Source organism: Bos taurus, chromosome 22 (genome assembly GCF_002263795.3).
Source record: "Bos taurus isolate L1 Dominette 01449 registration number 42190680 breed Hereford chromosome 22, ARS-UCD2.0, whole genome shotgun sequence".
NCBI classification, from domain to species: Eukaryota; Metazoa; Chordata; class Mammalia; order Artiodactyla; family Bovidae; genus Bos; species Bos taurus.
Window position 1 is genome coordinate 17,172,903 of NC_037349.1, and position 12,573 is coordinate 17,185,475.

The 12,573-nt window shown below is 35.9% G+C and overlaps 1 protein-coding gene across 13 annotated transcripts in view; it reads right to left on the reverse strand.

Annotated features, from left to right (window-relative positions):
* SETD5 (SET domain containing 5) overlaps positions 1–12,573 on the reverse strand; it is a 79,234-nt gene that overhangs the window by 42,529 nt on the left and 24,132 nt on the right. For 10 of the 13 annotated variants that reach the window (XM_005222488.5, XM_005222487.5, XM_010817492.4 and 7 more), the window contains exons 2-3: positions 3,368–3,427; positions 418–604 (exon numbers count right to left, since the gene is read on the reverse strand). In XM_005222488.5, the coding sequence (XP_005222545.1) occupies positions 418–488 (71 nt within the window). In that variant the 5' untranslated portion in view covers positions 489–604; positions 3,368–3,427. Of the gene's footprint in view, positions 1–417; positions 605–3,367; positions 3,428–8,276; positions 8,456–12,573 lie in introns of those variants that run through there. The other 3 variants (XM_059879736.1, XM_059879737.1, NM_001206005.2) reach the window with 3 other exon arrangements.

Below are 12,573 nucleotides of genomic sequence, written 5' to 3' on the forward strand. Positions count from 1 at the left end.
CCCCTTTACTCTAGAATAATGAGAAGTACATAGGAAGAGGCCTTCAAGGAAAATCAGCAGGAGAGAACTCCTCCTTATCCTCCATTCATCAGATAATCATTAACTCTACAGAAGCAGGTAGTGACACCTACTTGTCTTCCTTACCCATCAAAACAAATGAAAATAATCACTATCTCGAAAATTTAGTCCTCTTAATTATTTACTCAGAAATACCTCCCCCCTCCCAAATTCTTTTCCTCCCCCTTCTAATTCTTTTTTGACTCCAGCTTCTACAGGGGAAAGGGAACGGTCTAATGTCATTTATAATGGGCTAGGCTTGGGTATAGAAAATACTACATATTTACTATTAGATGCCCATAAGAAATTTGTCTTGATACAAACTGGTAATGTACCTACTACCTAGGAAGCAGCACTTACTCTGATCCAGCAGCCATATCTGAGTAGGATGTATCTGGTGTGGTGACTCCCAGAGGGATTGCAATGCTCATGACGTCCAACACAGCAGAGAGTGGAAATCACGGGGTCCAATTATTGGAGACTGGCCACTCTGAGAGTGGGGGTGAGCTGCAGAGCCTCAACCAACATGTTATGGACATGAGGAATCCTAGCACAGAAAATGAAAATATCTAGTAACCAGATAGGTCTTTAAATTTATTGCAAACGCTAATGAATATTTTTCTATTTTTTTGAATGAAGTTTTTAAGGGATAGATATAAAATACAAGGAATCAGCATTGTCCGTGTTTACTATGCTCTGCATTAATGTTCCACAAAGTGAGGTAACAAAAATCATGCTCTCTTTTCATTTCCATTTTTTTTCTTTTCAGATAAAGGAAAAAGTTAGATAGTCTGCTCATCAATGAGCACATTTCTCCCATTCACAACTGCTTATCAAACAAGATGTTCTAGGACCTAACTAATGAGTTTTAAGTCAGATAATGGTCAAAAGAATTATCACAGTTTAATGTTATTCCTTCCAAATTAAATAGGATAATAAAAGTGATCAATTTATTTATATTTGACTGAAAATAGCTGCTTTTTATTGCCTTCTTTTGACACAGAATACCCTTTTACACTTTTACACTTTTTTTAATAACTATAATTTGGGGAGAAGACGTAATGGTTAACTATATTTGTAAGGTGATACCCACCACTATGTACGAATAAACACATAAGACATCAAGTGTACCGTTTCATGATAAAAATGAGAAAACACTGCATGGAAAAGCAGTGAGGATACCCTGAACTGGTGACCACAGCCAGTGGAATTTGGGAACAGAAAGACAAACTCAGTAATATAAACAAACAAAATTAGATTAACAGACTTGGAAGTATGGTGCAAAGGGAAAAAGTGTACTCTGATTTTTACATTAGTGATTTTACAGCTTTGTTAAAAAAAAATCATTAAAAGAATGTAACAAGAAGTAATTTATGTGGGAGGAAAGAAACTCAATTTGACTGTTAAGGTTCAGGTTAACAAAGGTTTTCAAAAAAAGAAAAAAATATATAGTAAGAAGTCATGATATACTGATTCATGATAAGACAAATAACACAGTAGTAAATGATTATTTACACTAAAAAATTAAATCAAATGAAAAGTAATAGCATATTAATTGAGTCAATCCAGGAGATTAATACAAATTTTAAAATGATTAAGACGATCTGAGACGCTTGACTCTTATTTTGAAATATGAAGCAAATTAATGTGGAAAAGAAAACCAACTGTGAACAGTGAATCAGGCCAAGATTTTTAAAAACACATAAAAATAATATTCTTCTTTTATATCATTATTTTAAAGTGCTAGAACAGCTGTAAACTAAGTAGTCCTCCCTGGCATCTACACTTGAAAGAGCTGTATCTCACCAATGGATCTGCTGCTAAGTCGCTTCAGTCGTGTCCGACTCTGTGTGACCCCACAGACGGCAGCCTGCCAGGCTCCCCCGTCCCTGGGGTTCTCCAGGCAAGAACACTGGAGTGGGTTGCCATTTCCTTCTCCAATGTATGAAAGGAAAAGTGAAAGTGAAGTCGCTCGGTCGTGTCCGACTCTGTGCAACCCCATGGACTGCAGCCTACCAGGCTCCTCCATCCATGGGATTTTCCAGGCTAGAATACTGGAGTGGGTTGCCATTGCCTTCTCCAGGACTCTCCAAAATCTGGGTGTGGCAGTACACTTGCTCCTACTCAACTTGGGGTGACATATTCGACTTGAGACTGAAATGAAAAAGGAAGATCTTCCTATCTATTGTCCTTACAGCTTGTAAAAAAAAAAAAAAAAGTGGCTAGCATAACTTTCTGCTTTGGGGCCCATCCTACACATAAATGTTTCTTTTCCCTAACAATATATTCAAACAGAGTAGATCTGTATACCCTCTGAGCCTCTGGGAAACTGAAATAAAATCTACAAAAAACAGAAGAGAGAATACTTATCAAGTAAGTCCAAAAGGGTATTTTTGAACTTTGGGAGCTGTTGGTTACAACTCTTTCTTTATTTGATATCACTGTATAATTCTCGAATTAAAAACAAAAAATCCAAAGGCTACTTAATAACCAGAACGCAATCTAATAATAATATTACCCTTGACCAATACTGGAATCCGAATCACGTGTTATACTTCAGTAAAGAACCCAACCCCCAATTACTCAACACCACTAAAAAATCCTGTCATAGCCATTACTGTTATATAACCATTAAAAAAATGCAGGTGTCTAGATAAAAGAAAACTTTTTTGTAATTCTACATGACCATTCCCACTCTTCTGATGAAGGCATTTTAGATTAGCATGGTTATTTTGCTTCAAGTAATACTTTTATAATATTGGGCCTTTTTAATAATAATAAAAAAGATGGCAAAACCAAACTTCTCATATAACCCTGAGCCTAGTTCCTCTTCTACATAACATGTAAAATGTAGCTATTAAAAGTTCACTGAAGAACTTCTAACATTATCTATATGCAATATGTAATTATAATTACTCTAGTTTTATAACGTAAGACAACAGGTTCCTACTACAGTTTACAAAGTTTAGTAGTTATAGCAGTTACTAACTTATCATACAGTTTGGAGATATGTCCTAGAAAGAGTGATAAGAATTAACATCTCTTTGTGGAACAGTTTCAAGATTTCTTTTACTTGTTAATTTGTCTCTATTACTACCAAAATATAAACTCAATTAGGACAAGGATTTCTGTGTTTTATCCTCTGCTATAGATCCAAAGTCTAGAACAAGTATTTGAGAATATTTCCTGGCACAGAAATTTTTGAGAATATTTGCTGAATAAATTATGATCACTATTATATCAAAATTAAAGTTTTAGTATTCATTGAAGTGCAAAAGTTAAAACAAAAGAATTTACTTGGCTCAGTCACCTTTTTATAGACCTCTGAATATGAAGTCCCCCAAAATTATCTGCCAGAAGCTGTGAAGACCTAGAAAAAGTTAAGAAACAAATTAGTATAGATAGAAATAACAAAGATGGACACACAGCATGGAATTCTAGAGAAATAATATTTTAATGGCAATTTTGTTTCATTTCTGTATTCTGCCTTGTTTACCATACTATGTTCCATCTAGTGATTTATCTTTGTCCTTTAACCTTGTTACATTATTTTCCTGTAAACCCAGAACCTAAATAAAAGGTAGAAATGGCAACTGTCTTTGAGTTAAGTGGTAAGTACTGTCTCTGGGTGATCCTTTTCTTTCCATCCAATTAGAATTCTCTTCCATTTCTCAAAGGATTCGTTTTCTCTCTCTGAGAAGATGCTTCTTTCCTGACCCATTCCTAAACTCACAGGCTTTTCTTTAATCAAGTTCATGTGATTCTCCAGTCAAACAGGGATTCACCATCATCTATTAAAGCTCACATTACTCTTTTCCTCCCCCAACACATCTCTCCATCCTCTTATCCTACTACAGAAAGACTGACAAGAGTCAATTTCTCAACTACACAATGGAAGAAGTGTAGAAAACAGAGCTTTAATTTGCTTTCTACACTCTGAAAAGGAAAACAGGTGATGACCCAGGATTTTGGGGAGGGGGACAAAGTCAATTTAACTGAAAAGGGTATCAATATCTGAAGTGTTAATATATCATATATGTGAAAATAGTTGTTTGAGGGATTCCAGTACCAAGCAGTAAATGTTCTTTATGCTGATATCTTATGGATTTCTAACTTTATTAAAAACTGGAAAATAAACTATTCTTTAGAAACCATTTTAAAAGACCATACTCAGAACTATACAAATGAAAGGCCTGAGGGTGAAGTGAAGTGAAGTGGCTCAGTCGTGTCTGACTCTTTGTGACCCCATGGACTGTAGCCTGCCACGCTCCTCCATCCATGGGATTCTCCAGCCAAGAGTACTGGAGTGGGTTGCTGTTTCCTTCTCCAGAGGATCTTCCTGACCCAGGGATCGAACCCAGGTCTCCTGTATTGTAGGCAGATGCTTTACCGTCTGACCCACCAGGGAAGTCATAAAAATGAAAAGCATGAGGGTAACAGTAAACAAAAGGAAGAAATTACATCAAGGAAGAAATACACTCCTTTAGCAACAACAAATGCTCTGGAATTTCAATTTAACTACAATCAGAACACTCCTCCAGAACCCCTAGGAATAGTATTAAATTCTTAGACTTAAAAACACAACCAGCTGGTCTCCCAGTCCTGAGTACTCTTTGAGAAATCACCATTTATTGATACATACAGTTTCTAAGGAAAAGGCTGTTAAGAACATGCCAGAAATGGTTTATAATTACTCCTGTCTTTTTAATTGGGTTCAGAAATGGTCAATAGTCTCTGTATTTGTCATTCTGACAGTCTCTTCTCTATATGACTTGCTGAAAGCACAAGACCCATGTGATCTGTCAGGTCACTCTCAGAGAAGACAGACAATAAGTGTTTTAAGAACAACTCCAACAGAGATTTCAGAAAAAGAAATTGCATCAGCCAGGTGAGCCGGAAGCAGCTGGGAGACAAGAGTCCAATAAACAGCCAATCCGATGAAAGAAATTCAGAACAAATCTGCTTCAGTAATCCTGTGAAGAGGACTGGCAGGAAGAGGAGTGCCGCTTCAGAAAAAGAACAGGCCTCATATGCTTCAGACAGTCTTTGTACTGTGGCTGTGGACCTTGGCCATTCTCCCAGAAATGATGCAATCCTGATGAACAAGATCTGCTGCCAGAGAAACAATTGTTAACAGCCTATGCAGACAGAAACTTAGCCAAGAAGCAGTCTCTGATCAGCTCTCTCCACAAACCACCAGAAAGTCAAATTTCTTCCTAAATTTTGGTCTCTGACAAAGCATGTAAGTGAATATATATTTAGACATATACAACCATGCCATTTTCTCATGGTGTCCCTTTTTAGTTCCTCTGGCTTTATATCTATCCTCTATCATTCAATGTGAAATAAAACATTGAAATTGCTTTTATTTTATGAATTCTCATGTTATCAGCAAGGTACTTACTTACATTGAAATTTTACACCTTTTTCCTTCATCCTCATAAATATATGTTCTGAGCTATAGTGGCTTTCCTAAGTTTTAAAATCACTTTGAAATCTAGGGCAAAATTATGAGATTTCAGAGTAAAGATGAATTATGCACAATTTATCTTATTTATTAAGGGCCAGAAAGGTATATTTTATAGGTATTTTTGAAATTATGTTAAACTCAGTATGTTAAAAGTAGGCACGTATTACAGAAAAAGAGATAATCTCTTCCCGCTTAGGCTGGCATAGAAGGTAGGCTGAGTTACAGTTTGCAAGGCCCACTTTTCTCAAAGGCAGTGATATTAATCTTTTAAGAGAGGGTAATGATTATTTTCAACTTATTAGCCACAACTTACTATTCTAGAATCAACTTAAATACTCCCTAGATTCTTCACCTCCTAGGTCTGGTTTCTTTTTCAGAGCTTTGGCTATCAGGCTGCTAACACAATATTGTTACTATGAAATTATTAGGATCCTCCTTCACTGGAATACTAAATAAAAGTCTGTATACAAGACAACTCTATTCTCTAAACTCTTTAAGTAGCCAGAAGCCACAATTAACCAAATTTTTTCTTTCTGAAAGCAATAACCTTTAAACGGGGGTTCACTAAAAACACAAGCTTCTAAAATGCATTCTGAAACCAATGTGTTCAGTCAAATCTACTACCCTAATATTTAAACTATTACATAATATTAAATTAAAAATCAACAGATTAACAGAATAACTCTAAAAGCAGTAGAAGACTTTTAACAGGCCAATAAACCCAACTCAGTTAAGAAGAAAACATGTCAGAGAAATATTCAATAAGGGTTAGTTAAAAGGAAATAACCATTAATTTTAAGATTTAATTTCTGAATCTGATTATTCAAAATTTTGTTATACATATAAGCTGAATTTATTCTTAAATACTCTTTATTTAAATTTCTTACTTTTGAATGACTAAACAGTAAAAAGAGAAGATGGGGAAAGTATCTGACAAGACTTTTTGGTGATTATTACCTTCAACTTAATTTTTAAATCACAGAATAGTTAAGAATGCAATAAATATACAACTTGTTGTATATAAATGACCAACTTGTTTGAGAACTAATGTGGCAGCTACATTATATGCTTATCTTCCATTTCCAATCCAAACTGAGATATTGAGGAAAAACACTGCCGTTTTACAGCAACATAAAAGCTTTTTATCTTGGGACAAGAAAAATTATGAAAAAATAGTGTATTAGGAGTTAGGAAATTTGAGTTCTAACCTACAACTTATTTAATCTGGTGATCTCATAAAAATAACATTTTATAGATGAACCTTAAATTCCTCTAAAATCTTCACTGGGTTTCCTCATGCTCTAAATTTCTGTGAATCCTGGCACTAACAATTAATGCAATGTCTTGAAAGTCCGTCTTCTCATTGTACAACAGAAAGAATACCTATTCTGCTGACTCAAAGGTGCACATGAATTGGGGCTTGTAGCAATCAAGAATTTAAATGGCTGTAACTTTTAAACATATGTAAACAGAGAAGAGCTGCTATTAATAACCTGATGATGGCTAAAAATTATTTTCACTCATTTCCAACAATGTGTATTTCAACTTTCCTACAGTAAAAATGTGAGCAAAGGGTATGTGGGAAAAATGCAAAAAAAAAAAAAAAATCTAGGAGAGATAAAAAACAAGCATTAGAATAAATAAATAAGAATTACGGGAAAATAAGACACCAACTCTAAGAGAGAGAGCTCAGAGTTCTGGGGGAAAGTTCACATACTTGGGGTAGTTTAAGTATAAGTTAGGCTTACAATCTGAAGCAAGTTAATACAGGCAAAGGATCTAGAAGTGCAGGGCTGAAGAGAAGAAAAGACAGACGTGTTTTGATAAACTAGAGAGACTAACAAAAGATCATGATTTAGTAATGTAGAGCCAAGATAAAGTTTTCCCTTTCTCCCACCCCTTCTCCTTCAACACTTGTTTAACCCCTGGCTCCTTTACCTAAATTTATACTCCCTCTAGGGGCAACTGGGCTTGGCACAATAAACTGATGTCTATAAAAGCTCTAAATTACTAGAATAGGAGGTAATTAAAACCCAGTAAAAAACAAAAAACAAAAACCCTATTTCAGTTCATAGTAAAAATTTCTTTCCCCATGAAGAACTTCATTAATGGTAATACTGTAGAGACAAAGACATACTTCACTGTACTTGGGAGGGAGACAGGATAAGAGCACATGGCTGTGAATAATGGAACTACTGCGATCTTAAATTATTTTTAGATTATATTAAGGAAAAAAGTATTTTATTTATAACCCATTTAACAATGGTAAACAGATATTCACTGTGAAACTAACCAAGGATGCAGACTTTTTCTGTCCTTAGAAATAATCAATTCGGAAAATTTTAGTTTTGTAAGTATCAAGTAAAGATGATGCCCTCAGTCAACTTTGATTTATCTCTTTAAAGAGCTATATTCAAAAGACTTCCTAAAGGTTTTGTTCTACTCTGTAGCCTCTGATCATGCTTTAGAGCCATTTCTCCACTAGACTGGAAGAACCTCTCCTGTTTGCCTCCTCCTCTCAATCATAGCTTTTCATTTCCAAACCTTGAAATGGGAATAATGTTTATTTCCTCCAGACAAAGTAGGTTATGGACATTTATAAGGCATTAATTTTATACTTTCATTAGTTTAGGAAAAATTTCTCTACTTGATAAAAAATTCAGAGTCTTAAGTTTAGAGTCTAATTCATTATTCTAAGTAAGCAAAGAAACAGAGCTTTAAAAATATTAACTTAGAAGAAGCCACATACCCAGTAGTGGAGTAAAGAAAGAAAATTAGATACCAACATCAGAATAAAAAAAAAATTTTTTTTTTTTTCTGGAGGCTGCTGAGCGGCTTGTGGGATTTTAGTTCCCCAATAAGAGAATGAACCCAGGCCCTCTGCAGTGAGAGCACGGAGTCCAAATCACTGGATTGCCAGGGAATTTCCTAAAAGAAATTAAAAAAAAAAAAAAAAAAATTAAGCGCCAGTTGTTACTGGTTCTATGTTAGACGAACAAGTTCAGATCAACATTCCTGGTTCTCGGGAGTTACATTATCTAGATCTGTTAGGGTTTTCTTCATCCATTCATTCAATAACCATGAAGTAACTACTCATATAATTATACTATGTATAAAAACGATGTTAAGAGCTATTTACAAATGTTGCTCTTATCCAACTAGAAAAGGGCAGGTACTCAGTAAAAACTCTTTTGGTTTGCCTGTGTGCCAAGTATTTCATTTTCACAACCATGAAGTGAATAGAAAATCCTAAAGTGTGCCTCTACAATTTATGAGTCATCTTGAAGTGAAACCACCACCCTACCCCCAAAGAAAGAAAACCCAAGCCACTCCATAGTTTAGCAGTGACACGGAGGAGCACTGAAACAGATTCTTCTGTAATAAATCTTTTAAACTGTTTAGACAAAACTTATCATTGACTGGTCTCATGAAAAATTCTATTAAGAATGAAGAAGAATGATGAACAATGGGCAGAAAGAACCTTCAAAACACAAACAGAACCTGACCATACATGTCCTGTGATTATTTGGCTGACGAGGTGCCAAAGTATATAGCAGTAAAGGAATTTAAAGCTTAGTAATTCTGATATGCACAACAGGGATCCTCTCCTGACCAACAGCTGTATCTTTATTAACTTATAAATAAAAGAATAAATATCACAACAACATAAATTTTAAGTGTTTTATTTTATATAAACTTACAAAATGTATAATACAAAATATATTATAAAAATATACAAACATTACAAAAGCATAAAAAGTAGAAGTGAAATTCTCACACAAGTTTAGTCCCCAAAGATGAAAGTGATAACCCTATTCTTCTTTAATCTACCTGGCTCATTTAGTTTTGGACATTTATATGCATAAGTACAGACTTATTTCTCTTAAATGACAACACTGTATTCTATTCTGTGGATGTACTGTAATTCAAATCAGTCCTCTGCAGGTGGATGTTTAGATTGTTGCTAATTTTCCACAATATACACAATGCTGCACTGCATGCATGTACATATGCCTTTCTTTATACACGTGTATAAACATTTCCTTTGGACACATTCTTAGAAGTGGAACTACTAGAAGGGCACAAGCATATTTACTAGTGATGCTGAACCACGCTCCACAAAATTAAAGCCATTTTACACTCCCATAAACACAGTGGGAAAGCTATATTTTCTCATAAGCTTCAAAATAATTTCAATTCTAAGGGTCTTCATACAGTCTCTTCCTTAGAAGAGACTCTCTACTGCCTAAAAGAAAATCCTAAAATGAAAGTTAACTACGAATTCTCAATAATTCAGTGATTAAGACTATTGATTGAGTGCACTCCGTTCAGTTCAGTTGCTCAGTCGAGTCCAACTCTGAGACCCCATGAACTGCAGCATGCAAGGCCTCCCTGTTCATTACAAACTCCCAGAGTTTACTCAAACTCATGTCCAATGAGTCGGTGATGTTATCCAACCATCTCATTCTCTTTCATCCCCTTCTCCTCCAGCCCTCAATCCTTCCCAGCATCAGGGTCTTTTCAAATGAGTCAGCTCTTCACATCAGGTGGCCAAAGTATTGGAGTTTCAGCTTCAGCATCAGTCCTTCCAGTCAATATTCAGGACTGATTTCCTTTAGGATGGACTGGTTGGATCTCCTTGCTGTCCAAGGGATTCTCTTTTCCAACACCACAGTTCAAAAGCATCAATTCTTCTATGCTCAGCTTTCTTTATAGTCCAACTCTACACAACTGCTGGAAAAATCATAGCTTTGACTAGACCGACCTTTGTTGGCAAAGTAATGTCTCTGCTTTTTAATATGTTGTCTAGGTTGGTCATAACTTTGCTTCCAAGGAGCAAGAGTCTTTTAATTTCATGGCTGCAATCACCATCTGCAGTGATTTTGGAGCCCCCCAAAATAAAAGCGATGTTTCCACTGTTTCTCCATTTAATTGTCATGAAGTGATGGGACCGGATGCGATGATCTTAGTTTCCTGAATGTTGAGTTTTAAGCCAGCTTTTTTGCTCTCCTCTTTCACTTTCATCAAGAGGCTCTTTAGTTCTTCACTTTCTGCCGTAAGGGTGGTGTCATCTGCATATCTCAGGTTATTGATATTTTTCCTGGAAATCTTGATTCTAGCTTGTGCTTTATGCAGTCTGGCATTTCTCATGATGTACTCTACATATAAGTTAAATAAGCAGGGTGACAATATACAGCCTTGACGTACTCCTTTCCCGATTTGGAACCAGTCTGTTGTTCCATGTTCAGTTCTAACTGTTGCTTCTTGACCTGCATACAGATTCCTCAGGAAGGTCAGGTGGTCTGGTATTCCCATCTCTTTCATAATTTTCCACAGTTTGTTGTGATCCACACAGTCAAAGGCTTTGGCATACTCAATAAACTAGAAGTAGATGTTTTTCTGGAACTCTGTTACTTTTTCAATGATCCAGTGGATGTTGGCAACTTGATCTCTGGTTCCTCTGCCTTTTCTAAATCCAGCTTGAACCTCTGGAAGTTCACAGTTCACATACTGTTGAATGCACTGGATGACCTCTAAAATTCTTTTATGCTGAGTAGGAGATCTCAGTTACTTTTTCACTAAATTTGGGCTGGGATATTCAGAGTAAAACTTAGATAAGGTACTATTACAGAACCAAAGTACTTTCTTACAGTTGTCTCATGCTGCTGCTGCTAAGTCACTTCAGTCGTGTCTGACTCTGTGCGACCCCATAGACAGCAGCCCACCAGGCTCCGCTGTCCCTGGGATTCTTCAGGCAAGAACACTGGAGTGGGTTGCCATTTCCTTCTCCAATGCATGAAAGTGAAAAGTGAACGTGAAGTCGCCCAGTCGCGTCCGACTCTTCGAGACCCCATGGACTGCAGTCTACCAGGCTCCTCCGTCCATGGGATTTCCCAGGCAAGAGTACTGGAGTGGGGGTGGTTGTCTCATGAGATAAGGCAGCACCAAGCTCTAAATTTTTTTCCCCAGTTATCAAAAAACAAATTATGCTAACCATCTAGATAGCATCTGTAGATCTGAGCTCTTCAAACAGGTTATCAAAGCTCTGTTGAAGCAGTTCTGCCTCAGTAGTATAAAATATGATACCTTCAGTTTTAATTACCCTTGGAAAGAGAAGAAATTTTGAAACTATAAGAAGCTCATCAATATGGTTTATTATAAGAGTGCCAAAATATTGACTAAATTTATAACAAATTTCTATAAATCATTTGGTATATGTTCCCCTATTACACTAGACATGGTTCAAATCTAAGTTCTGGGCAAATGAGGCAAAATATCCCTCCCTTTCTCTGTGCTGGCACTAGCACCTGACTGAGAGCCTAGATGAATAGCTATTCTTTCTCCTTTGAAATATTTCACGAATTGTCTTTTATCCATTCAGCAACACGATTCAAGGTTGCAATGAACTGCTCTCATGGCCTCTGGGTTCTCTTCATTTTCCCATAATGCTAATCCTTCTAGGGCCTAATTATGATCATTATCATTCTACTATTAAGACTTAAAATGGATACCTAATATCTACTGGGTTAGTTCAAATTCCTTTGCCTGAATAAAAGATTGCCTTTGTTAATTAGATATTAACCTGTGTTTTTTCCTTTTCCTTCAAAATTTTGTTCACACTACTTGTCTGATATGGGTTTTTTTTTGGCACCTTAAAAAAACTTTATTAAGAGCAATTTCAAACAAATATAAAATCACAGAAAACCCTGTACTGAACTGATACAGATCCTACCAAGCTTTAATGAACATCCAACTCACAGTCATCTTATTTTATTTATAACCTTTCCTCTTCTATACTATTATTTTAAAGCAAATCCCAGAAATACAGGTTGTATGTATTACATCTGCTGAGTAAAGTTGTCCCTTGTTTATTTTAAATATAGTTGAGAGTGGCTAGCATATGATGACAGGTGGCAGTGATATGGAAAGACCATCATTTCATTGCAAAAGTGAAAATGGATAAAAAGCTTAATGTAACCCATCAACTGATTTGCTGAGCAATGTTTATACACACATGGCTATGAAAAAATGTCCCGTGCCCCCCC